This window comes from Xiphias gladius, chromosome 23 (genome assembly GCF_016859285.1).
Source record: "Xiphias gladius isolate SHS-SW01 ecotype Sanya breed wild chromosome 23, ASM1685928v1, whole genome shotgun sequence".
In the NCBI taxonomy this organism is placed as follows: Eukaryota; Metazoa; Chordata; class Actinopteri; order Istiophoriformes; family Xiphiidae; genus Xiphias; species Xiphias gladius.
The window spans coordinates 16,287,856-16,313,139 of record NC_053422.1 but is presented as its reverse complement, the minus strand read 5'-3'; the positions used below and the strand labels follow the sequence as shown (position 1 = coordinate 16,313,139).

General features: G+C 39.7%; 1 protein-coding gene across 7 annotated transcripts in view; it reads right to left on the bottom strand.

Moving 5' to 3' along the window:
• Positions 1-25,284, bottom strand: part of spock1 (SPARC (osteonectin), cwcv and kazal like domains proteoglycan 1) — a 113,780-nt gene that overhangs the window by 77,131 nt on the left and 11,365 nt on the right. For 4 of the 7 annotated variants that reach the window (XM_040120779.1, XM_040120784.1, XM_040120783.1 and 1 more), the window contains exons 1-2: positions 18,846-18,931; positions 18,150-18,287 (exon numbers count right to left, since the gene is read on the bottom strand). In XM_040120779.1, coding sequence (XP_039976713.1) covers positions 18,150-18,284 — 135 coding nt within the window. In that variant the 5' untranslated portion in view covers positions 18,285-18,287; positions 18,846-18,931. Of the gene's footprint in view, positions 1-18,149; positions 18,288-18,845; positions 18,935-25,284 lie in introns of those variants that run through there. The other 3 variants (XM_040120782.1, XM_040120781.1, XM_040120780.1) reach the window with 2 other exon arrangements.

Here is a 25,284-nt window from a genome sequence, read left to right as displayed (position 1 = left end):
TGGAGGGATGGTAAAACAAAAAAGAGGTTTTTCAACGTGACACAAGTGGGCTCATCTGTATCTTCTCTCACCAACCTGTCTTTTTCTGTCAGCCAATCACAGGTCTACTGTGTATAATGTTAGTAACCTTACACTAATGTTTTTGTGGCTCCAAAAGGGCAACGCAAAAAGAACATGAACAGACACACAGCAAAGTTTGAAATCCTACCCAACCAGTACTAAATGCAGACCAAAAGCAGCCAAATCAAGCTAACATTAGCACTATTCCTAGCGATGTTAATGTTGTATTAACAAAAGCACCGGCTACAGCTGTTGCTACTGCAGCGAGGTACAATTTGTCATCTGTCAAGATGAGCAGCTCAAGTCAAAATGATGGTCAAAGGAATAAGCTGTATTTTCACCATCAGCAACTTCCTGTAATGATAGCACACATTTATTTTAAATAAATGTCCCCTAGTGTCTTGTATTGACTGTACTCACTCACTTCAAAAAGTAAAGCTGCAAATGATTTGCTGATACCACTCCATAATGTCAGAAAGGGGAGTACTGGCACTTCTTTTTTTTTTGAACACCAAGTATTGTTGTATCATAGACTTGAAAAAATCTGAACCAATCTGAAGCTATTTCCTTTTTCACATCTTCTAACATATACGTACAGTATATGCTGATTAAAATATATCTGTGATAAGCCAACACCGGCTCATAATATCGGCCCACCAGTGTGTCAGTCAGGCTCTACAGTAGTTCAAATGACAGGTTCTGGCTAAATGAATCCCATAATGGCACCAGATAAAATGGCACCATCCAAGTGAAGCCACGTCTGCCAGTTTTGGCAGTGATGGACCAGTTTTATCTGTCTGTTCCAGATAAAAGAAGCTCCCACTATTGATCAGCAGCATCCCAGTTCACCTTATTATCCAACTAAAAATCCATGAGAAAGTCACTGGGAATGGGCCAAAGGCTGGTGCTTTCAAGGTAAAACGTGCAGACACAAACGCACACACACACACAAACACGCACAGGCGCGCGCACACACACACACACACACACACACACACACACACACACACACACACACACACACACACACACACACACACACACACACACACACACACACACACACTAGAACCAGAGGAAGACAGGGAGAAGAGGGGAGGTTTAAAGAGACGGACTTTATTCTATGTGGCCTGCTGGGTGTGTGGCTCATTAAAATGTTATTGAGGCTGCAGCTCAGAGGCTGACTCAGCTGAGTTTAATTAAAGCTGTCAAACAATACTTGTGTCACCCTCCAACATGCATATACATAAATGTATTCATTTTCACACCTGTACCTATCTCACTCTGTTTCTCTGTTCCCCATCAATTGAAGTGGGACATTCACATAACCAGTCTCCCTCTAGTCATCCCAAAGACACGAATGGCCATTTGGCTTCATTACTCTTCCCATGTATTTCCCCTGCCCACTGCTTGATCACTGGGACTGCCCTTGTCAACACAAGCAACGTGCCCGTATCACCACAACCGTACAGAAATGAGGAAGTTGAGTCAATCAATCTGTTTCTTTTTAGGTGGGAGGGTTTCCTGTCATCCGAAAACACCACCTGTGAAGACACAGAGCTCCAGACCTTTGCCATTTTTCTCCCAAAAAATAAAATTGTATCGCTAAAAAGCTAGAACATGAAAAAGGAGCTTTTCTACTGCTGCTCTACTACATAAATGTTGAGGCTGGCGCATTCACGTATGCCTCCTTGGCATGTATATGGTTATATGATGTAATATGATTAATGTTATGGATATTGTGACATATAATGTTAACATACAATTGTCATTCCAATAATGCATGTCTTCATTTTTTTATTCTTGATTTGCCGCATCCCCTCTGTGTCAATGCAGTGGTCTTAGTGAAATGAGACTTCTTCAGCCTCACGGTGACCTAGGAACATATTTGAATAAAACATGAAGTATTGTGTACTAAGTACAGAATCAAGTTTTTTTGCCCTTAATAAAACAGAGAAACACTGACGGATTGGATATTAAATGGTACCAAACTCAAGCCTGTATCTACTTTCATTTGTACTGGACCACGTCTGAAACAGACAACAAGGGAATGTTTGTGGAATGAATCTACAACTGTCAGATCATTTTAATGACATGCGGGTGCACTGCAGGAAGCGCAATGTCCCATGTCCCATGATCATCATATATTAAAAAGCAAAGCCCATTCATCACAGTAGGGATCTTTTTGTGTAGCCGTACAGACCTTAATGAACATATCCTATCATCTTGGGTGTATGTTAAAAAAAAAAAAAAAAAAAATCTATTTTACATTAGGAAATCTACAGACATGGTGTGAGCGTATAAAATGTAAACCATCTGATCAACTCTCAGGCTTTGTTGAATGGTGCTTCAAGTGCAAACAGTGACACAAAACCCTTGCAGTAGGAGTATCTGTAAATAATTAGGTTGTGTTATAATATATAGCATACAATTCAGGTCACCTTATTCTGTGTGTCATATTTATGAATTTGTGTCATTTACCTGTACACAAACGACCTGCTATCATCTGGTGTGTAATGTCATTTATCCGAATAAAACAAATCCTTCAAGATGTGTACATGTTTGCTTTGCAGATTATATTATAAAAGCATCTGCAGCTGAATGGAGATACACACTTAGTATCAGTGGTAGAAGCTGAAGTAGCATCAACTACTCCCATTTCCATTTATGAATCCTACTTTATACATTCATTTAACTGTTATAATAAATTATCACAAACTATATCATTAAAAAAACCGAAAATTTATCCAGCCAAGTACACAGTCCACTGTAACTATTCCTCTGTAACTACATCTACACTAGAAATGCTATTAACAATTGACTTTTAAATTGGAGCCTCTCCTTCAGACCTGTATCTATGTGTTCAAAATTGAAAAGTTTAAATAGGTTATAAGGGATAAAAACACCATCTGGCTTAAATCTAGTTACTCATGTCTCTCTGGGTTTGAAAGTCAGCCTGAAACAGGACATCCAGCCAGCTGTTACACTAACAACACAGTGGCATCTGATTGGAGAGTGGTTGCGCAATGCCAGAGAAAATGGGTGGAAAGTTGGCAGTGACAGGCTACAACCAACACCAACACCACCACCATCACCCAGCTCTACAGCAGTCCATCCTTAAAGCAGAGCACCATGTCCAATGCTGTTTTTGTCCACTTGAACTTTTCATTTCTAGCCTTCAACACACAGCAGACCTTACTCACTCACCACTACTCTGACAGCAGAAACACACCAACACAGACCCTGACAATAATCTCGATTCTTCTCCATTAAAACTGGACATCAACAATGTGGTGCTGACCATGGTGCTGAATTCTAATGCCTGGATTACAACTGAAGGACTCACATACAGTGGTGTTGGAGAACGAAAACTCTTTATCTACACTACCACTATGAAAGGACGTACATTACATATGAGTAAATCTTACATAATTAAAATCATTTTTTACGTCTCTTCTTTGCAGCCGTGTTGGCAGTATGGAAAGCAGTTGGTCAATCCATTGCTTTGGTCGAGATTGAAATATCTCAACAGCTACTGGATGGATTAAGATAAAATTTGGAACAGATATACATGGTCCACAGAGGATGAACACTCCTGACTTTGGTCAATCACTAATGTTTCCTCTAGCGACACCAGCAGGTTGACATTTTTAGTTTTTATTGACGTCTTGTCACAAACTGCCAAGAAATTTGGTACAGTCATTCATGTCTCCCTCGGGATGAATTATAATATAATAACTTTCCATCATCAGGTCAAAGTTTTAATATGTTCAGTACATTGACTTATGACCAAAGACCTTCAAAACTTATGACATTTTCCATCAGCCTCAGCTGTAGATTGTGTTTAGTGCTCATTAGCTGATCTAACCGAGGATGGTGCAATAACAAGATATGCATCTTAGACCACTAGTCCATGAGAAAGCCCAATATAAAAAACTCTTCATAGACAAACTCTTTAAAAAAAACAGTTGTCTCTTGGTAGCAGTTCCAATAAGTCTTCAGAGAAAATAATACTGTCTGACTACGTTACCCATAGGGCCACTGGTTTAACTGTCCACAAACACATATAGAGAATCATTGACCGTACATACAGTATTCATTCAAACCCTCAGGGCTCAACAGATCGTTGCCATTACCTGCAACTCCCAAGGGTTCAACTGTCACAAACAGGAGTGCAGCAGGGAGTTACTTAGCTGCAGAGAATGACAAAGTGATGCAGTAAGGACTATGGAAAGGCACTAAAATCTACAAGGAACAGATCTGCCACAGCTTTGTGTCAATCCCTCCCTACCCTCTTTCCTCTCACTCTCTGTCTCTGTCTGTCTCTCCCAGGAGCATCACATTAGCTGTGGTGGCAGAAACCTCCTGAATTATTGAAGCAGACAAGACATCTCTCAAACCCACACACACTCTCACACACAAACAGTAACTGTATTTCTGCCCTCAGGGGGAAAATGAGATAATGACGAAGTCAATCTGACATGGTTTTAGAGACCATAAACATCAGAGTGAGAGGAGAGAAAAAGAGAGAGGGAGAGGAGAGATGCTGACACTGATCGAAAGGAGGACTGGGGAGGTGTGGAAAACAGAAACAGACTGCCCATGATTTAGTTCACATGGCGACACTCTTTCACATGTGACCTGAGCAATATGGCCAACTTGTAAATAAAATCTGCTGCATTACACAATTGACTAGACTGCCTCCAAAACACAATACCACCACAATAATGCTTTCTCATTCAAATGAATGGGAAAGTGGTCTCAGACATTTGGAAACCACTGTAATTAGCCAGGCAATTTATTCCAAAGAGCGAGGTGTAATTTGAATGCTGGTCATATGAACATATGCATCAGCTATCAGGATGGGCAAAGCAATGATTGCATCCATCATCTCAGTAACAACTACTGTGATTACAGGGAACAAGCAGAGGCAGACACATACAATCAATCAAAGCATGAAGCTGCTTTATATATCAAAAGATATAACCTCATTGCAGTGTAAAAAGGAAACTGTTGTTCTAGAGTGTGGCAGCAGCTTATTACAAGACATAAAAGGGAAAAAAACAACTATTGTGACTGAAACAAAATAAACAACACTAATAAATATCTGATTATATCTCATGTTCACATTCATATTGATTAACCCTTACCTATGCACAATATGTGTATAGTTTTGTATATGTGTTTACTTTTTCAATAGAGCACTTCTACAGTGCACAATCAATAGATGGTTCATAAGCTTATTTGCAAAAGAATTGTTTTGGTTAACATATTAACAGTACTGACTGAAGATTGCTAGAACAACATGGAATATTTATTAAACCTTAATCAAATAATGAATGTTTAGTCTGTCCACCACTTTGGTCCAGACTGAAATATCTTGACAACTATTGGATGGATTGTCATGCAGTATTTGTGTACAGTACTACTGGGTAATATTTATGGTCCCCAGAGGATGAATCCTATAGATTTTGTGATCTCCAGATTTTACTTCTAGCACCAACAACTGATTGACATTTTTGTTTCAGAGTGAAATTTCTGTACAGGTGTTGGATGGAATGTCATGAATATGGCACAGATATTCATGGTCCCGAAAAGATGAATTGTAATAACTTTGATCCCCCTGAGATTTCATCTAGCACTACTATTTGGTTAACATTTTGTCCAATACTTTGTTTATGATCAAATACCTGTAAACTAGTGACGTACCCATCATTCTAATCTGTACTTTGTGTTTAGTGCTAATTGGCAAATTAGCATGCTAGCACTCTAAACTAAGATGTTGCACATGTTAAATATTATACTTGCCAAACATTAGCATGTTAGCATTGGGAGCATATTAGCCTGCTGATGTTAGCATTTAGCTGAAAGCACCAAAGAAAGAGAATAAAGGAAAGAGACACCAAACTAAAGGAAGAGATAAACAAAGAAAATAAATTTATTTGAACTCATCATGGAGATTCTTTTGCATGTCCCACTTCTATGTGCTTCTAAGTCTAAGCACCACTATACCACTATATATATTCTGCAGTCAAAAATCAAGTCATATCATCTACATCCAAAAATACCCCTTTACTCTCCAAGAAAGTGCTTCCTTTTGAGCTCTGATTTATTTCCTCAAAAAAGGACATAAGACAACATAATTACAAAATTTATCTTTATTTCTGTATAATTATATGCTTTTTGATGTCAGATGTTTATAGCGTTATATTCCAGGGTGATCAAGAAAATCAAGAGCAGGGAGCAGGCATGAACCCAAGACTTCACACTCCCAACACAACAATACTATGAGTGTGCCAAAAGGGACGTCCTATTTGGCAGAGTGATAAGCGGGCAAATAAGGCTGCTATGGCTCATCTCCACTCATAGATTCGACTAATAAAACAGATTACAAGAAGACAAATCAAACATTGGAATATGGAGAGATTTAGAGGGAACCAAACCCCGAGGAAGAAACATCTGGTCACACACTAGAACTTGCACACAGTGGGGGTGACAGCTTCATTAATCGCAAAGGCAACAGAAACACTCATACAAACATATACAATACTTGTGTGACGTACGTGTATACGTATGTCTTGTGTGACGTACGTGTATATTTTCACTTTAACGTGCAGAAATGATGATCAAAACAAGCTATGCATGTTTGATACATGAAACTATACAGTTTTGTTCATACTCAGGTTTTTACACACTCACACTCACACACACACTGATATCCTCCCCCTGCCATCAAAACCAGCTGCTACAGACACGAGTGAAAGTCCTACAATATTATAGACATATGTTGACAGAAAGCTGGCTGCCTGTCATTAGTATAAAGTAGGTATTCTAGCAACGAGGGCAGACATCTATGAAGATGAAATATGGTAGAAATACAGAAGGGACAGCTTGAAGCTGTGGATCAGAACCACATGTATCATAATGGCATATTAACACTGAAAATTAAATTTAGGATGAATCTGTTTTAGTGTTAGCCAACTAATCAATTAGATGATTGGCAGACACGAACTTTCATTGGTTCCACACTTTAAAACATTAAGATATGTGGGTTTTCTCAGTTTAACATCACTGTAAACTGAATATCCTTGGGTATGGGACTGTTGTTCAGACAAAACAAGAAATCTGTACACATTACCTTGGGCTCTTTTTGACTATTTTTGACATTTGGTAGACTAAATGATCAATCATTTTATTGGGAAAAAAGTCAACATATTAATCAATTATGAAAACAATAGTTGCAGACCCATTGTAGTTATATGCTGAATATAGTATGCGTTGATACAGTTTTTCTTCATTAACAGAATATCCTAACAGATGAACAGAATATTTTAGGTAAGAATAAGTTATATGGATAAAATCTATATGCTGTAGTTTAGAATATTAGCATGTTAACATTTGCTACTTAGCATTGAATACAAAGCACAGCTGAAGATTGATGGGAATGTCGTTAGTATTGCTATTATTTGGTCATAGATCAAAGATTTGGCCTATTAAAAGCTCTTAATGAAATATGTGATCCTTTAAAGGTATACCGTGCAGGATTTGTCGGTTGCTGTTTGTAAACATACCATTCAAAATTGGCCCCTCCTTCCCGGCTCAACGAGCAAGAGAAAGAGAGAGCAGCAGTGGTCGAGTGAACTAGAGAAAGAATGAAGAGATTGAGGGGCATTAGCGAGAAGAAAGCAGTGATTCAGAGAAATAAAACCTGATTTTCTGATTGTTTCATGGTGGGTACGTTGTAAACCGAAAATAAACAAGCCAACACCTCTGCACAACCCTGCCGGAAGGTGCCACATTGCCAATTTTGTGTGAATGCAGCCAAAGTGCACACTTCTTCCTGTCCGCTGTGGCCTCTCTGCTCTGCGTGTGTGAGTGTAGCTCAGCCCGGCTCTCTTTCAAACAGACACACAGACCTGCAGCTCTTTATACATCCATGACAAAGAATGAGAACAGAGGAGAGAGAAGGAGACAACGATGTAAAATAGTGGCTATGTCTTTTTCTATGTTATTGGCTGGGGGCCACACACTTCTGGTTGCTCATAAATGATGATTGACAGGGATTTCTTTTGTATGAGTCTATACATTGTTTCTTAGGAAAATCCTGCATAGTATACCTTTAACTTTTCAATTGTTATTACAATTTATCCTGACAGGTACATGACTGTATCAAATTTCAAGGCAATCACCCAATAGTTGTTGAGATATTTTACTACAAATCCAAACCCAAAAATTTCAGCCTCATTGTGGTGAAAAAGGAAAAGTCAGTAAAAGTCCGGAAATCACCAAAGTGGGATTCATCCTCTGAGAGCATAAATGTCTGAACAAAAGTTCATGACAATCCATCTAATAGTTAAGTTTTCGGACCAACAGACCGATATTGTCTGTTGTTCTTTTTAGGTCCTTTCAGCAACTTGCATGGTTAAAAGGCTAATATTGTAATAAACCATTCCCACTCATTGAATTGCAACCTTGTCCACAATGATCTTACACATCCAGAATCAGCATAAAAGGCATTGCAAAAACTCAAATGATAGGGAAATGTTAGACAAATTTATATCATCTCATGATATATATCGTCACCAAATGTAGGTTACTGACTAACACATGCAAATAGACAAAACACAAGCAAACTAAGAAAAATTCTCCACAAATTTGACAACACATGCACGGCATTTAGAGAAACAAGACTAAGTCAAAACCTAGTATGTGGCTGGACCACGTATGGTCAATGTGAAAAATTGAGGACGTTGTTGAAAACTGTTGTGGAACCGATGTAAACAACTACTTTCAATGGAAAGTGGCTAAAGCCTGCTAGAAGAATCCATAAATGTCGCTAGATGAAACAATACACCAATTAGCATATTCATGACATCATTGCATTTATTTGCATTCTGCCTAGTGTCAGCTGGTTTCAGCCCTTTATCTGTTTGCCTCGCTCCTACTCTGTGCTCACATATACAGTAATTTAATATGGTTGAATTTCAAATAAAGCTTTTCTCATTTATACGTTTTTGTGCTTCTGTTGTCAGACAACGGCAAAAGTATGAAATAGTGACTGAAACACACCCCATTAAGACTATATGTTAACCAGCAGTCACTTCAAAGCCATTTCCAAGCTGCTGCTATGCACAGCTAAAATCCTGATTTTAAAGCTGTGATGTCGTCTGACAAAATCACCACACACATAAGTTAAAGACAATGGCTGTGCTTTGATTTCGGCTATATTTACTTACTCTGTGTCAGTTGCCATGTGGTCAATTGAATGAGACGCATAGAGAGGTGCACCTGCAGAGGGAAAGTCTGACTTTGTGCTCGCGTGGCAATACTAGCAACTGTCTTCTACGTAAAATAACTACGGTTTGTCCAAAAAGTCGCTAGACTTGCTAGGTGCTTTTGTGAAGTCGCTAAAGGTGTCTGCAAAGTGAGTAGATGTCGCAATAAAGGCGCTAAGTTGGCAACACTGCCTGTAGAGGCCCCCCGGTGACGTAATAGAAACTGTTAGTGCCAATTCATTTTTAAAGAGCAGCGACCAATGGTGTAACTTCATCACTCAGTCAGGTGTCATTCAGCTAACAAATTTTGTAACTTTATCACTCACTCACTCAGTCAGCATCAGACATTTGCGTGTATAGGGCTGGCCCCGCTGTTGGGGTCCAGCCAAAAATGCTGCAAAGTGAGGAAACACAACCAAATACAGAAAACACAACCAAATGATGAAATGCTGCAAGTAGCAGACTACAATGGAAACATTTCCAGGACACCCTATAACGTGATGAACAAAGCTGGGACCCGCTTGTTGTTGCCGTGGTGATTCATGAAGTTAGAGAAGTAAACTTTTCATTGGTGGCTTAGGAAGATCAGCTGTTTTTCCCACCCTTTCTTTAAACATGTGTGATTGAATATTTCAGATATCATTCCAGATATCTGCTTTTAACCCTGCAGTGTTTCAGTAGCTATTTGGTTGTTTTCTGTAAATGCTCTTTGTTTCTGTTTTGGTTGTGTTTTCTCAGTTTGCAGCAATTTTTGTAAATCCTGCGCATATGTTATCAAGTTAAAATGTTTTTTTAATGTGGTTTCTTAAATTGCAATGCGTTGAGCTTTTGGGACCATCGTTTGTTTCTCTGTCTTGGCAAATCTTTAGACAAAAGCAGACAATCAGACAGCATCTCTTCAAAAGAATCAACAGCTTAGCAGGAGAGCTTCATACCAGCAACAAATAGACTAACAGAAAGACAATCCCCGCAGAGAGAGAAAGGAGTATGGAGGGGCTGCCATGGCCAAGCTGACTGACTTGCATTGATGATGGATTCCACATTTCTCCGTCTGTCCATCTGTTATAGCCACAGTGTTGATAGGCTTCACATTAAAGCTCCTCCTCTTCCTCTCCTCTTACCATCTCTCTTTTTTCCATTTCCTGTTTCTTATCGTCAGCCAAAATTACACTGGCAATCCTTTAGCTCTCCTGCTTTGTCTCTCTTTGTCTTTTTTATCTTTCAACACCCAACACACACCCAACACACACCGAAAACACACCCAACACACACCCAACACACACACACACGCACACACACGTACACGTGCGCGCGCACACACATTCAAACACAAAAATACACACACACACACACACACACACACACACACACACACACACACACACACACACACACACACACACGCACACACACAAACCTCTCTCATATTCTATTTATCTTGGTCATAGACAGTGACCTTTGTCTACCCTGCAACCAAATTGTCCTCCAGTGCGTTTGTGTGCGTGTGCTTGCATATGTGTGTTTGGCTGTGTCTTCCTGTCTTTGCACACTCTTATTGATTATATCAAGGCTCCAATCAGGGTTACCAGGCCCTGTAAATTTACTGATCAATCTCCCCAAGAGCCTCAGGGTGGATGGAAAGTTGTGTGTGTATGCGTGTGTGTGTGTGTGTGTGTGTGTGTGTGTGTTCGTGTGAGAATTCATACACATGCAGAGACAGCAGTTAGAGAGAGAGAGGTAAAAATTTTCCACCAGCCAGTTTAAAGAGGTACAAACCTACACAGAAAAAGGCATTTGTCCCTCTCCACACACACCACAGTTTGGAGATTATAATTGGCATTTCCTTATTTGAAATCAATAGCTCAGTAATAAATATGCATGAAGAAGGAGAGCATGCAAATAGAAAACGGATGAAAGCAGCAAAAAGTGTGAGAGAGAAGGTTTATTTTGAAGAGTAATGTTTCATCAGGAATAAGTCAAGTATAAAACGAGAGACGGAAGAGCCAGGAGACAGAGGAGATGATACAAAGTATGAAGAGAAAGTATAGACGCAGCTTAATAGGAGAGAGGTGAATAGAGGACAGAGCAGGAGAGCGATAAGAAAGACTGACAGCTGTTCAGCCATGTCATGACTTAATTGACGGAAATACTGTATCTCTGATGGAGAGTATTCACTCAGAGGGTTTGTGTATGTGTATGAGGGAAGGTGAAGGTGACTCCAGGGTTTGTCTTCTCTAAGCTGCTTCACTAAACCACACCCCACCCTTCCCCCTCAGCTGTACAACCAACCAATCAGAACACACACAGGCAAAACATAGATATAACAGAAGACAGCCAGATCATTTGGATGCAGTGGGAAGCTCCCGGATGCAAACATGTTCACTGTGAGGTGGAATGGAGCTGAAAAAGCACATGCATGGTCAGCAAAACCCTTTCCTTCATAAATGCAAAGGGGAAAAACATGTAATACAAGCTACCAGACCAATCAGCTTTGAATTGAAGATAATGGTGTCACTGCAGTCGATTCCATAGCTTCAAAACACATAGTAACTCAGAAATTCTTGCACATACACACGTGCAAACACACATGCACACACAGCCCTCTTGTTTGGATAAAGGGAGACAGCAGGGGGGCTGTGACTGACAGCTCTAGAGAGATGGATGTCCCAGAAAACAGAATACTGCTGATAAAAGATGACAACATTTAATTCTCACTGTGAGACAGAGCTGGGAAAGGCCGCATGATCTAACACAGTTACATTGCAAGCACACAAACATACACACAGCAGTTTTTAGCTTGCTAAGATTTTCAACCTGCCACCAGGTCCACCAGCTAATGAATAGACAGTCTGGAGATGGCATGCATTTACACAAAATATGAGGAAATGTGCAGCAGGCATCCATTGTCCCTCACAAATTAGATTTTGTGCTTTTCTGTTTTTCTGAGAGCATGCAAACAGGTTGGAAGACAGGATTTCACGAGTAAAAGAGAGAAAATAGGGGAAGCAGGATGGGGACAAGAAAAGCCTCTTTTAGCAGAAAGAAACAACAGGCTCAGAAGAGTGGAAACAACTTTTTCACCTCTTGAGGATAAAAGTGGGGCTGTCTGAATAGCAATGACAGCTTTTTTGTCGCTTTTTGCAGACAAAGATTTTGACAAGAGACACAGGAGAGGGAAGGAGAGGAGAGGAGAACAGATAAAATAAGACAAGACTGTCTTGTTACATTTAACAAAAGAAGCCAAAGCTCTCAAGTGTTAAATGTTGTCTAAAAACAAGCAGAAAGCAGAATTTTGCCTTCATTCCTGTCTAAAATTTGCAAAATTAAGACATAAATTAGTAAATATTTGATCTAAGATTAAGTAAACAAGTCTGCCCACGCATTTGATATCAACTTTCACTACTTGACAGTTTTCGATACTTGATACTACATACACTTTTAGGCTGGTACTAAAAAGTATTAAGGTGAGATACAAGTAAGGTTGTACATCATTGCCAGCATACACACATTGCTAAGATCTCTTTTTTCTCTTTTACCAGGCTCATTCATCTCCAGCAGTCCTTATGATCAGTTCTCTACACACACATTTAACACTGTTCAAACGCTCTGACACTAATGCTTACTGTACATACAAACTACCTAATTTCCTTGCACAACATAAATCGACCAATAATAGGCTTGCTGAGGCCAGAATAGCTGAACTGGCTTGGATATGCCTGCTCCTCAATCCACAGACCATAATATGTATTAGATGACTGATTTCACAACTGTAAAAAAAAAGTAATTATACATAGAGCTTTTCAAACTGTTGTTATCCAAACTGTAAATACCGGTATTGTCTCCAATCTTATGACTTTGCATTTCAATAAACCCTGCTGTGTTAAAAAAAGTTTTGTTCCAAATCATCATACAGGATTTCCTCTATTGGACGCAGAGAGCATATAAGATTGAGGTCAGCGGTTGTTGACACGCAAGGTGATCAAGGTGAAGTAATTAGCCACATAATGTGAAGAACAATAACTATCCAATAAAAATTTTTATTAAAGGTGGTCTCAGCAATACTAATCCAATACACTTTTTGCCAAATTCAGTGAGTAACTCCTCACGGTCCGCTAGTTGTCTGTTCTGTGTGAGCACTGAAAAAAAATCCAGTGTTCCTAGACAGCCCTGGCTCTGTAAATAGGAGTGAGACAATAAATCTAGCACACGCTAATGGAGAGTGCCAATTTAGAGATTATCAGGGGGAGGAGAATACTGATACATATCAGTAAATGGTTGCAGACAACACTTTTGTTTTCCGTCAAAATATCTGATCTTGGAGTGCAATATCCATTTGTAGTGATTACACTTTTTTATGGTTATGTTTAGGCACCCACAGCACTTGGTTAAGGTTAGGGAAAAATCGTGGTCTAGTTTAACACAGAAAAATTTACTGTGACTTCTGACACAACCTGTTTATTTACATTTAAGCAAAACCATCTTTGCCTAACTTAAGGTAAAGTGCTTTTCTTGCCTAAACCTAAGGAATCTGGATGCGAACCCCGGTCTCTGGTGTAACAGTCGTTCACTTCGTACACCTAACCATCCACCCAAACCACCTCCTGGCGCCTCCGTAGCCGTTAATGAATGTAGCGCTTCATTCAGTCAAAAAATACGTCGCCTCTGAACACAATCCAGCCAGCGAATATTTTTCCTACAAAATGTATTTGTTGTTGGAGTTTAGTTTTATAGAAACGTAATTTGTAGGAGACAGGGTTCGTTGTTACTACTGAAGCTAGTTCTATCACTGTCCCAGCTGAACTCCTGACCAGAATACTTTGATGTAGCCAACAACATGAGGCAGCTGCAGGCTTACAACAAAGTTGACCCTGCCTGAAACAGAGACACAGTTGAATTCACTGCTGCATACAAATGTGTGTATATTCATTGCAGCTATACTTTATTTGCATAAAAGCACATGAAAATTAAAGTGTTGATTGTAACCTAAGGAAAATCTAAATACTCATGGCATATATAACAACAACATTTGTTTTGGCAAAAGAGCAACAAAGATGGTTAGGCAAATTTAAGAATTAGGGAACAGTTTAATTGGTCGTAAACATTTAGATATCCCCTAACAAGCTGAGAAAGCTCAAAACCATACATATACCATCATGTAAACAAAGGCACTGCAAAAGGAAAACAAAATAAATCTTTTTCACAAGACAACTCAACTAATCATAATGTTTACACAAAATCCAGACACTTAAACAATGGTGGCGGGTGTGTGAAGAATTAGACTAGCTCAGCCAGCAAGCCTGTCCATGTACTTCAGTCTGAAGCCAATATGTTGTGTCATTTATTCCACAAATGTGTCCTTTTGTCTCCACAAACCAGCTGAAATTCATGTCGGCGGCAAGTATACAGACATTGGCTTGATTTGACTGAAGAAAAAATGTTTTTGAACTGACAAAACGTGACAGGATAGTTTTAATTTCAACTGCATATCCTTCCTCAGTAGAAGTGAACTAGAATAAAACTGCCTCTGTCTACATTACACTTATCTCCCAACACATTAGAGTCCAGTTATTAGTAATATAAATAGGTAAACAAATAAATCAAATCCCATTTTCCTTATGTTTTCATAATAAGCCACCTGAACTCTGACTGTTAAACTACTGCACCAGCTCCCCTGCCAACAAATGGACGCTCATCCATTATGCAGGAGGGAGCAAGTGGCTCATCAACAGGGATGCAGAGTGAAACATGGCAGGCAGGAGGGAAAGGCAGAGAGGACGAGTCATGGGTGAGGGCAGAGGGAACAGGGGGAGATGGAGAGGGGCTAGAGTTGAGGAAGCACAAGGTCATTCACTTCTCCAGAGACAGAGGAAGAAAATGAGAGAAAAAGAGAAGCTACTTGACAACCTATGTAACAATTTCACTATTTCTAAGTTACTGTTTTTTTTAAATGCCATATTCTGATCAGTTGGTTTGTAAATGTGGATAATAGCAGCAGTCACATTGTTGGACTTTAGTCCTACATTTTCAGAATTCTGACACAGCCTGTTTTTGGTCACCAAAGCTCTAAATCAGTTGCCATGGATGAGTCTCACGGTACGATTTGAGACCGCTGTTTCTCACTGATGATCAATGATTTCACCACAGTTTTTTTTTAATTTTTTATCTGGGACAGCCAAATACTGCACAGTTTAAAGGGGCCTTTGAGCACATCATGATCAGAATGACAGTATCTCAAGATCGGGCTTTCCCCAATCATCAAATTTAGATGATTGCAAGAACGGTTGCTTTGTGTTGTCTGAAATTCATACAGAACCACAATTTCCTACTCTAAGGTCTTGCTATCAGTGATATTAAGAGGTTTGGTGCTAATGAGAGGACGAGAGACAGGGCTAAGAAAGAAGAGCGGAGGAAAGACTACGCATTGAAACAAACAACGGTAAATGTTGCAGGAGACAAATCACAACCAGCAGTTTTCCCTATGTGATAGGACAAACAATACACAAAAACACACACAGACGCGAGTGAACAGGAACACACATAAACACACCAGCAGCTCCTGCATTTGGTTGGTGGCGTTGCTTGAAATATTAAACATAAATGTCACAGCCTTTCCCCCTGTCCATTGCTCCTCCTCTCCCCTCCTGTCCTCCACCCTCCACTGACAGTTTCCTGTTAATGAGTTTCATTTGCACAGGAGACCACAGAGGGAAATAGAGAGTGGGCAGCACACACAGACATACACACACAGACACACACACACACACAACCACACACACACACACTGCTGGTAGTAGAGCCCTGGCTGAGTGTATACAGATATGCCTTATACTAGCTCTCACATCATGGCTCCAGTACTCTACAGGGAAAGCCAGCTTTAATAAGGCCAAAGTTAGCCCACTGTCTACTGAAATCTCTGAAGAACACGTTAGCAGGCAGCAAAAGACATCGCAATGTTAAGAGAAGGGCGTCAAATACAGTGTCAGTGGTTATACTGCTGTCACAATCGGCCTGAAGACGACTGGTGAGACTGGAGAGTGTGTTAGCTCTGCATTGTGGTTACTCTGCAGTTGAGGCCCGGGCTCTGAGTAAAATTTGGGTGCTGAGAATACTATGAAGAACACAAGCTTGTTCCAATTCTTCGAAGAACAAATGGCATGCATGACTGTTTCTGGGTGTTAAGATTTGGTCTCAGCTTATCAATTATCTAAGTGAGCTCCAGCGGTATCCTGACGCATTTAGGAGTCACCAGTAGATGGCTGTGTTTCACATACAGGTGGAGGTCATGCACTCTCCAACAATGGAAAGATCTTTTAGGAATGAGCGATCATGTTGAGTTGATTGAAGATACAGAGTCAGTCTAAATGTCAACACAGCACAAGAAAGCTTAACTCATTAAGCTCATGACATTGGATTCAGTGTAAATACAAGCAATCCCTTTAATTTCCCTTAAGTAGCTTTAAGGTCACATTGTGCATATTCTTTGCCGGCTCTTCATCCAAGCTACGTATATATGATGTTTACACTGAGTGAAATATTCAAACCCAAGACTGCATGTTTTCATGGCTGCACCATTTCATCAAAATTCTCTATGTATTGTGCAGCATTTTGTACACATTCCCACAAAATTCTGTTTGATATATTTGGTATCTTGGAAAACCTGGGGATCTCTACTAAAAAATATCGTTCTGTGGGTTTGAACAATTGGGCTGCACAGCAACCGGCTGATTCTGTGCTTTAGTTTACAATAATTAGACCTACATTACAGTATCACTGCAGTTAGCACTTGAGAATCAGACTTTAGTGACTTTCATCATTTTTTTATTGAAGCATCTACTTTATACACTCCGTCCTTCTTCTGTCAAAACTTAAGACGATTCTTAATAGCATTTTATAGAAGTTTTAAACATAGAAAACATGACCCAAATCTCACTCAGTCAATCAAGGCGCTTTATACAAGAGTTACACACAAATGTTTATGCATCAATATGCATCTGCACTGGCTTGACAGCACATTCAGTCAGCTAGCCTACAGTCAGCTGTAGAGCTAACATGGTTACTTCCCGCAAAATATCATCCAACCAATGCCTGATATCCTTGAAGAAAAAGCCTCAGGGATTCTCCATAATGGATTTAGAGTGATGTACATCTGAACTAACCACATACCCCTGCACATAGTAGGTACGCTTATCTCCTATGTAGCCCGTTGACTCAACATGTACTGTATGATCTTTTACAGAGAGGCCATGAAAAAAAGGGTACAGGATGTACAATGTAACAGGAAAGGCAGAAATATCAAAACATTTGACTGAAATAGACGATCGATTACCAGAGATAAAAGACCACCGTTATGGTCAGCTACTTAAAAAAGAAACAGGTAATCCCTCTGGAAAATCAGTCCGTCAGACAAAATAATAGGTCAAATATTAAGAAATAAAGAAATTTTCCATCATGTGCATAAATCTAATGTTCTCTGTCTGTAAGTCTGACTCTCTTTCAACCAGGGCTTGAGCCTGCTGAGTTTCTACAAGGTGGATTATGCCTGCTGGCAAGTGCTCAAGTACTCACAGGGTGTATCAAGGGCGTAGTGCGCTCCCTCTCCCTCACACAAACACAGACACACATATACACAGGCACACACAGACACACACACACACACACACACACACACAAACACACATACACATACACATACAAGGGTACACACTTTAAAGACACACACACACACACACACACACACACACACACACACACACACACTGAAGCTAATTATAATGCCCCTTTTGGCTAGATGTTGTGTCTCTCAGTGTAACTCACATCTCTGAATCTGTTCCAGGATCTGTCCTTGTTGTACTGAGCCACGGTGCTCAGCCATTTGTCGTTACTGTTACCGGAGACCGCCGTTTCTCCGCTCAGCAAGAGAGCCACGACAGGTAGCAGAAAGAAGAACATCTTCTGAAAGCAAAGACAGAGAGAAGGAGAGGCAGGTGGGTATAAGACGGACAGAGCCGCTCAGAGTGAGAAAAACCTGGCACAGAGGAGAGGGGGATGCTGCGAAGTGTAAGAGGAGCAGAGTGAAGTGAGACGCGGCACTTTAGGGAACCCAGAACTCTCACCCTGAGACGCATTTCGGGTCAGAGTGTCACCAGAGAGCACAAAGCAGGAAAAAAAAAAATCGACCCGCTGTGTATGTGCGCACTGTGTGGAGAGTGCTCATTTGATCAAACTGCTGACGCTGCTTTTAATCGGATTATTTCACTGTGGAGTTGTCGCCGCGGCAGATGGGGCACCGCCAAACGATTAGCTCCCGAGCCTCCCGTCCGCCAATTTAAAAAGCAATTAGCGGCGTCAACACAATTGCCGCCCCCACGGAGCTCCGTCCCGGCTTTCGTCTGCTCTCCTCTCCATCCGGCAGCAGCGCTACGAAAGTCGACGGATCGGCGAGTATTGTGACTTTCATGTGCAGTTTCTATTTCTTTTTGACAGAGAACCGCCACAGTTGCTTGCACCTACCTGGGATAGTTCGTTGGGGTCCAGTTCCGATTCCCGGGGGAAAAATAAGTCCACGGCCCCGGGCACTCCGGTAGCACCCGACTGCTTTGTAGGATTGACTGCGAAACAGAGCTGCTAGCACGAGCGGACCGGGAGCTTACTCCTCCTCCCCGGTCACCAGACACCGCCCCCCCTCTCTCTCTCTCCCTCCCTCTCTCTCTCTCTCTCTCCCCAGTACGCACTGACCGTGTCATTGATTTTCAGCGGGGGGGTGTGTGTGTCTTTTTTTTATGTTCACACCAGAGAGCAGACAGGATTTGGGAGCCGTGTCAAACTCGCGCTGTTCAGGGTGTACAGACACAAATTGCGTTTTAGTCACGCACCTCTGTTGTGGAATCGGAGCTCGTGTGTCCACCACAGTAAATACAATTAAGTTACACACAGCGTTAAATCAGCGCTGTTTTGGTGCTCGAAACGTCCCACACTGGGGTTGGGGGGGTGGGGGTCTGCTGGGGATAGTGCGATTTTTAGCACCACGGACAGAGACAGGCCACATCAAACGCTCTTTTCAAACACACGTTTCATAGATGGGCCACATAACCGGGCCGTTCATTTTGGAGGAATATAACTATAAACAGTGGGGTCCAAAAGTCTGCCACCACTTTCCCATGTGGTCTCAGACTTTGGGACCCCACTGTATGTTTCAATATTTAATCTGCGACTGTCTGCTTTGACTCTTCCCGGGTTTTTGTTCGCTTCTGCAACACCCTTGTCTAAACCCTCGCCCTCCTTTTCCCTCCCTTTGCAGGATGCGTGTCCGGGTGAGAGCGTGCGTGTAGTGGAAAACGATGTAATTTCTTTTGTGGCTCAGTTCAAGTCTGTTTTTATTGACCCGTTTTTAGCAAAAAAGAAGCCAGGGATCTGGTACAGCTCCTTAACTCCCTCGGTTTCACATAAAAGGTTTTCCCGTTCTAACTATTCTGGCTACAGTCACAATTCTCTTTTGCATTTCTTGAACTTTCGGAAAGTCGTGCCAGGATTGATACAGTCGAGAACAACGATGCTGTTGTCCTCTCGACCTGCTGCGTTGGTTTTGCTTTTGCCAACATTATATATTTATATTTTATCGTACTATTAAATAAGTCAGGATTGTTTTGTCACCCAGAGTTCAGTGCTGGTTGAGTGGTGAACTTTTTTTCTTCCAGGAAAATTAAACCCTATAGATCACACGCCTACTGCAAATTTTATTTTTATTTCCTGTTTTTGTCAAATCTCATTAAAAATGAAACAGGTTATACACTAAGTGAAGTTGTACAGTTTGCAACTGTGTTTTCTAAAGTGGGAAAGTGTGAGATCCAGGTTTTATTGAGTAGATGAAGAGGAAGAAAAACAAAAAAAATAAGGGACTTCCAAAACTTGAACTTTTATGTGTTTCATGTTTGTCCACATTATGTACAGTCAAAGTTTAAAGCATTAGCTGGGTTGAGAATGGTCGTCACATGAACAGGGAGCAGTCTGGTGATTTCTTAAACATACATAAATCAAGATTGTCCCAGCAGGCCTGTGAGGTTCAATGAAGCAGGTGAACACCAGAGAAGCCAGCCCTTAACTCCAGCTGTAACGTTGAAAAACATCATCAGAAAATATATTGTTTTTCTCACCTGATTTTCATCAGGATTACAGTTTACCAACTTATAAATACAACTTGGTTGTAGTTCTGGTGCTTGAATCCATGTCTGTCATGTCGTAAATACTGTACAAATGTGTTCTGAATATCTTGGTAAAAACTGATTTTTGAGATTTCTGCCGTCTCTCCTAAAGTAGTAATGATACAAACCAAGTAAAACCTCAGTAGCTATTTGTCAGTTTGATAGGATTATACTCTACATTGCGTGACAACATAGATAATTAATGCTTAGTTAATCATGAAGTAATGGTTCATTCCCATTAAGAACTCAGTGTGGTACTTGTCTTTATTTGAGAGGGTACAAAAACTGTAGCTAATATGTATGCAATATAAAAATAATTATTAGTTATCAGTTATTTGTCATTTACAGTAGCAGCTGCTTCAGAGTTAATCAGTCCGATGCACAAAGAAAGTGGTCTTTATGCAGCTGTTTTATGTATTTTTTTTTTTTTTTTTACAATTAGCAGTTAGTTCCTAGGTTATTAGTGTGTTAGCACAGGATATTTGTGGTTTAGTGATTGAGACCTGTGGTGATAATTATTCCTGATCCACAGTAGTCTAACGCTTCTCTTCAGTCTTTTGGGATAGATACTTTTACTCTCTTTACTCTTCTTCATGTGACTGCATATGTATCAACATCCATGAAATCCACTTTAGCCAGGGGTGGATGTTTAAAAATAAATAAAATGTGGGATTCACAGGTGGCACCACTTTTCAGCTTTGTGATGGCTGATACATTTGGCTGATACTTTCTTACAGAGAACCTTCATTAACAGTGCGAGACCTTAAGAGGATGCAAGGATTTTTACTATTAGGTAATTCCATACCAACTCACCTAGGACCTCCCAGGTCATGTCATTGCGATTTTGAAATTTCAGACTTTTTCTCCTGTACTGTTGTAAGCTCTCTTGCTTTCGCCGTATTTATGATCCTCAGTGAGCAGCTCTGTTTGCTGTTGGGATGCAAGTTGAAGGAATCCCAACGCTGTTTCTGAAGAAAGCGACGGTATATGTTACCAAAAAGTACCTCTAGTGATGCATACAAACTATGGCATCATCTCTATACTCAGAACATCTACTTCTCAACTTCAGTAGTTCCTAGTCTGTTCCCAACTCAACAGATCAACTTTTCCAGTAGTGTACACTGTGTTGTGACAGTTGGCTTCTTCTTCTAGGCTTTTTCCAATAGAGCAGGGCTCCATGATCTCACTATAACATCAAACTGCTTAATCATAAAATCAATTACAATTGCACTCTTTTTCTCTGGGTATTTTGCGATCCATTTTGCAATAATCTGCCTAAACCTGTTTCAAGTGGGATTACTCCAGACTTGCTTTATTGCTTTCTAATGCTACTAGCTGATTATGTCAGAAATTAGTTCAGAAAACTTTGAAATTGGGAAATAATATATGTGTATTGAGCGAAGGAACTAAGATTAATATTTTGTCCAGACACACGGAACAAGATGACACGGTCTAGTGTGCAACCAGCCATTACAAGCTGTAACTTGCAAAGTTCTTGAACCCAATAAAAAAAGGCTCAACAGGTGTCACACATAAAATGGAAAACCTTGAAGTCAACATAGTACAAATATCTAACTATGAAATAAAAACACTGAATGTAAAATTACAGCCAGTGTAAAGTAAGAAAATTTAGCTAGTTTCAAAAAAATATTAAATGATGATGGGGTAACATAACATCTTTGAATTTTTTATATATCTACGATAAATGTTTGCACTTTCCCGTAAAAAAGTTTCAAAGAAATTAAAACAATCCTTCCTGGGAAATTATAGAGTCAAAATATCTGAAAAGTAGGTTTTTCAGCTTCAAAGCTATATTTAGCAAAATCTGTGGCACAGGACCAAATAACTGCAAGATGTGATAGAATGATATTAATACTGCAAGGAATCAAAATTTGGTTCATGAAAGAGAAAACTAGTGGAGATATTAATTTTTGAAAGTTAAAGTTTCTTTGTTCAGTTAAAAAAATATTTATTTTTATTTATTTGACTACTGTAAAACATTAATCAACAACTATGTACATGTTGCAAATTATCCTTAAAGTTTCTTGGATGTTCAGTGCAAATTTCAACCCAATCCAGTGAAAAATAATCAATTGGTGAGGCTTATAATACACATATACACATACGGTGGAAGGTCCTATGAATTTAATAGAATTTTTTAGAATAGAATTAATTGTTTTTTTTGTTAATTTTTTTGAGAAAATCAATGACATGAACTGGGAAAAGTTCTGATTTCTGGGTGAGTTGGAATGGAATGACCCTATTCCAAAGTCAAGTTACTTTGGCAGTATGTTTTAATTGTACAGGACACATTTTCTTGGTAGCCCCCAGCTTATCTTCTTTTTGGTCGCTGCAAACCAAAAATGACACCAGAGAGGAAAGAAACAAAATTATGCCTATGAAAACTTATTTTTTGTAGTTTAAGTTATGCTTTAGCTCACATTTTAAAGGTCTCGCAGATTGGAATTCCAGATATGTCACTTTTTTCTTTTACGAGGAAAGTTGCTGACATTTAAGCTTGATATTGCGTTTTGTTGTTGTGCTTTTATATCTAAAGTCACACTCATGCGACAATATGTTAGTGGAAAAACTATTTGGGTTTCATCTGTACTTTAGTTAATCTTTGCAGTGTTTAGTACCTACATGAGATGAGACTACTACTATGGCAGCCCATGAACCTGTATGGAGGATATTAGGGCCATAAATTGAAAATTGGTCCATTGAAGGGCTTTTACTTCCATACATGTTTATTGTTCAAAAAAGAAAGATAGAAAGAAAGAAAGACACTGTCATTGTGTCCTGGAAATATACAACAGTCACTTCAACCTTAAAAGGTTAAAGGATAGAGGTGAAAGTTTGTGTAACATGGGCTAATAATGAGACTTCCTGCTTTAAAAGCACATTTCTCATTGTGCCATCTTGAAGTATTATGTGAGTGGTGGCATTCGGAACATAAGCAGCTTAGGAACGGATTGATTGTGAGATACTTTATTTTGACATTTAGGAGCTCTTACAAGACACATATATATGCAGTATATGTTAATCATTTTGTAGCCTGTGTTAAATGGGTGCCTTGACATTTACAGTAATCTGGGTAAAGTTGGGATACTTGATATGTGAGATGAGATTGAGTATTTGTCCTTCTGCTACTGCCAAATGGCTTATTTACATTTACATTTAGATTCTAGAGAGAGAGATCAGTGTTTGTAACACCAGTAACAATACATTTCCCTGAACTGCTCCAAGCAGCTGGTGGGATGATAAAGATATCCTTAAATGTAATTTAAGACACTGATGGTATATTTTAAGGATTAATCAAATAGCAAACTTGAGGCTTCAAAGTACAATGTTTTCAGTATTTAAATGTATGTATATATATATACATTTTGTTTTATCTAAATTACTGACAATACTGATATCAGTGACAAATATATATTGAGAAAATACTAGACAGTAACATGTATGTATCGCAGTTATCTGTTCACACTATGTAAACTGAAACAGACATCATGGTTGGGTGGATAAATGTATTACAGTGGGTATCGAGGGTTGGGGAGGTTTTTGCTTTTTTTCTTTCAAATTTTACCAAACCCTGTGCTTTAAAAACATCATTGTTATTGTGTTGTTATAGCAGCTTAGCCAGAGACTCACCACTCTCTGAGTTCAAAGGATCCTATCCAGGCCCACTTCAGTTGGTTATTCTCCTGATTTCCTCTCCCCCTCTTTCTCTAAATCCGAGCATCCACCAGGGGGGCTCTGGGAGATGAAGGATAAGAGCAGCTGCAGGGGTTCCAGTTTTGAATTGTAAAGATCAAAATATATGACACAAAGCAAAGGGGAGCAGTATCTCAGCAGTAAATTTACAGTCATAAATCTCCCACATTGCAAGTGCAGATGGTGAAAGGAAAAGAGGGAGGGTGAGAGAAGGAAATAGAGAATGATGAGATTAAAAGTTTAAAAGATGAAAGTTGTGTGGTTGTGGTTGGTTTGTGTGTGTGTGTGTGTGTGTGTGTGTGTGTGTGTGTGTGTGTAGGTGTGTTGGAGACAAGTGAGAAAGAGAGGGAAAGTGTGCAGGAAATGTTTGAAAGTGAGCAGTGGGTTGTGATAGACTGTTGCTTAATGAGCTTTGTATCTTTAACTTAACCTGTGCATGAGAACTTCAGTTCCACTTGAGTGACTCCAGAGAACAGCTCAGTCAGTCTGCTTGAGAATGAACCATGATCATAAGCCATATCAGCTTGTGAGATGATATCTGCCTGGGCTGTCCCATTGTGCAAGGTGTAAAATGTTGCAAAATGTAGCATTTCCATCACACAGCAATTCACGTTTCTGCTCGGTGCTCTTAGGGGCATTCGTAAATCCAATAATACATCTGACGTTCCACATAGAATGAAAAGAGAAAACTCATAGAGCATGAAACCCACCAGCAAATGGGATAAAGAGTGTAAATGTCTCAGCATCCCGACAGATGGTTTTATATGCTGGATTCATATCCTAATCAGTTCCTCATCAAGGACTTCAGTGACAGTAAACAGAATATGTTGATGACATGCCCAATCTAAAAAAAGGGATTCAGCATCCAGAAAATAATGAGATAATGTTAAGCATGTAAACACATTAAATCACTACAGATATCTGACTCTTTTAGAAGTGGCCCGCAATCAGCTTTGATGTTTACCTCTGTTGCTTTGGTACTGCCACATGTATAAGTCATCTTTTCCAAAGAAAATAGATGGGTGCCTTTTTTTGCC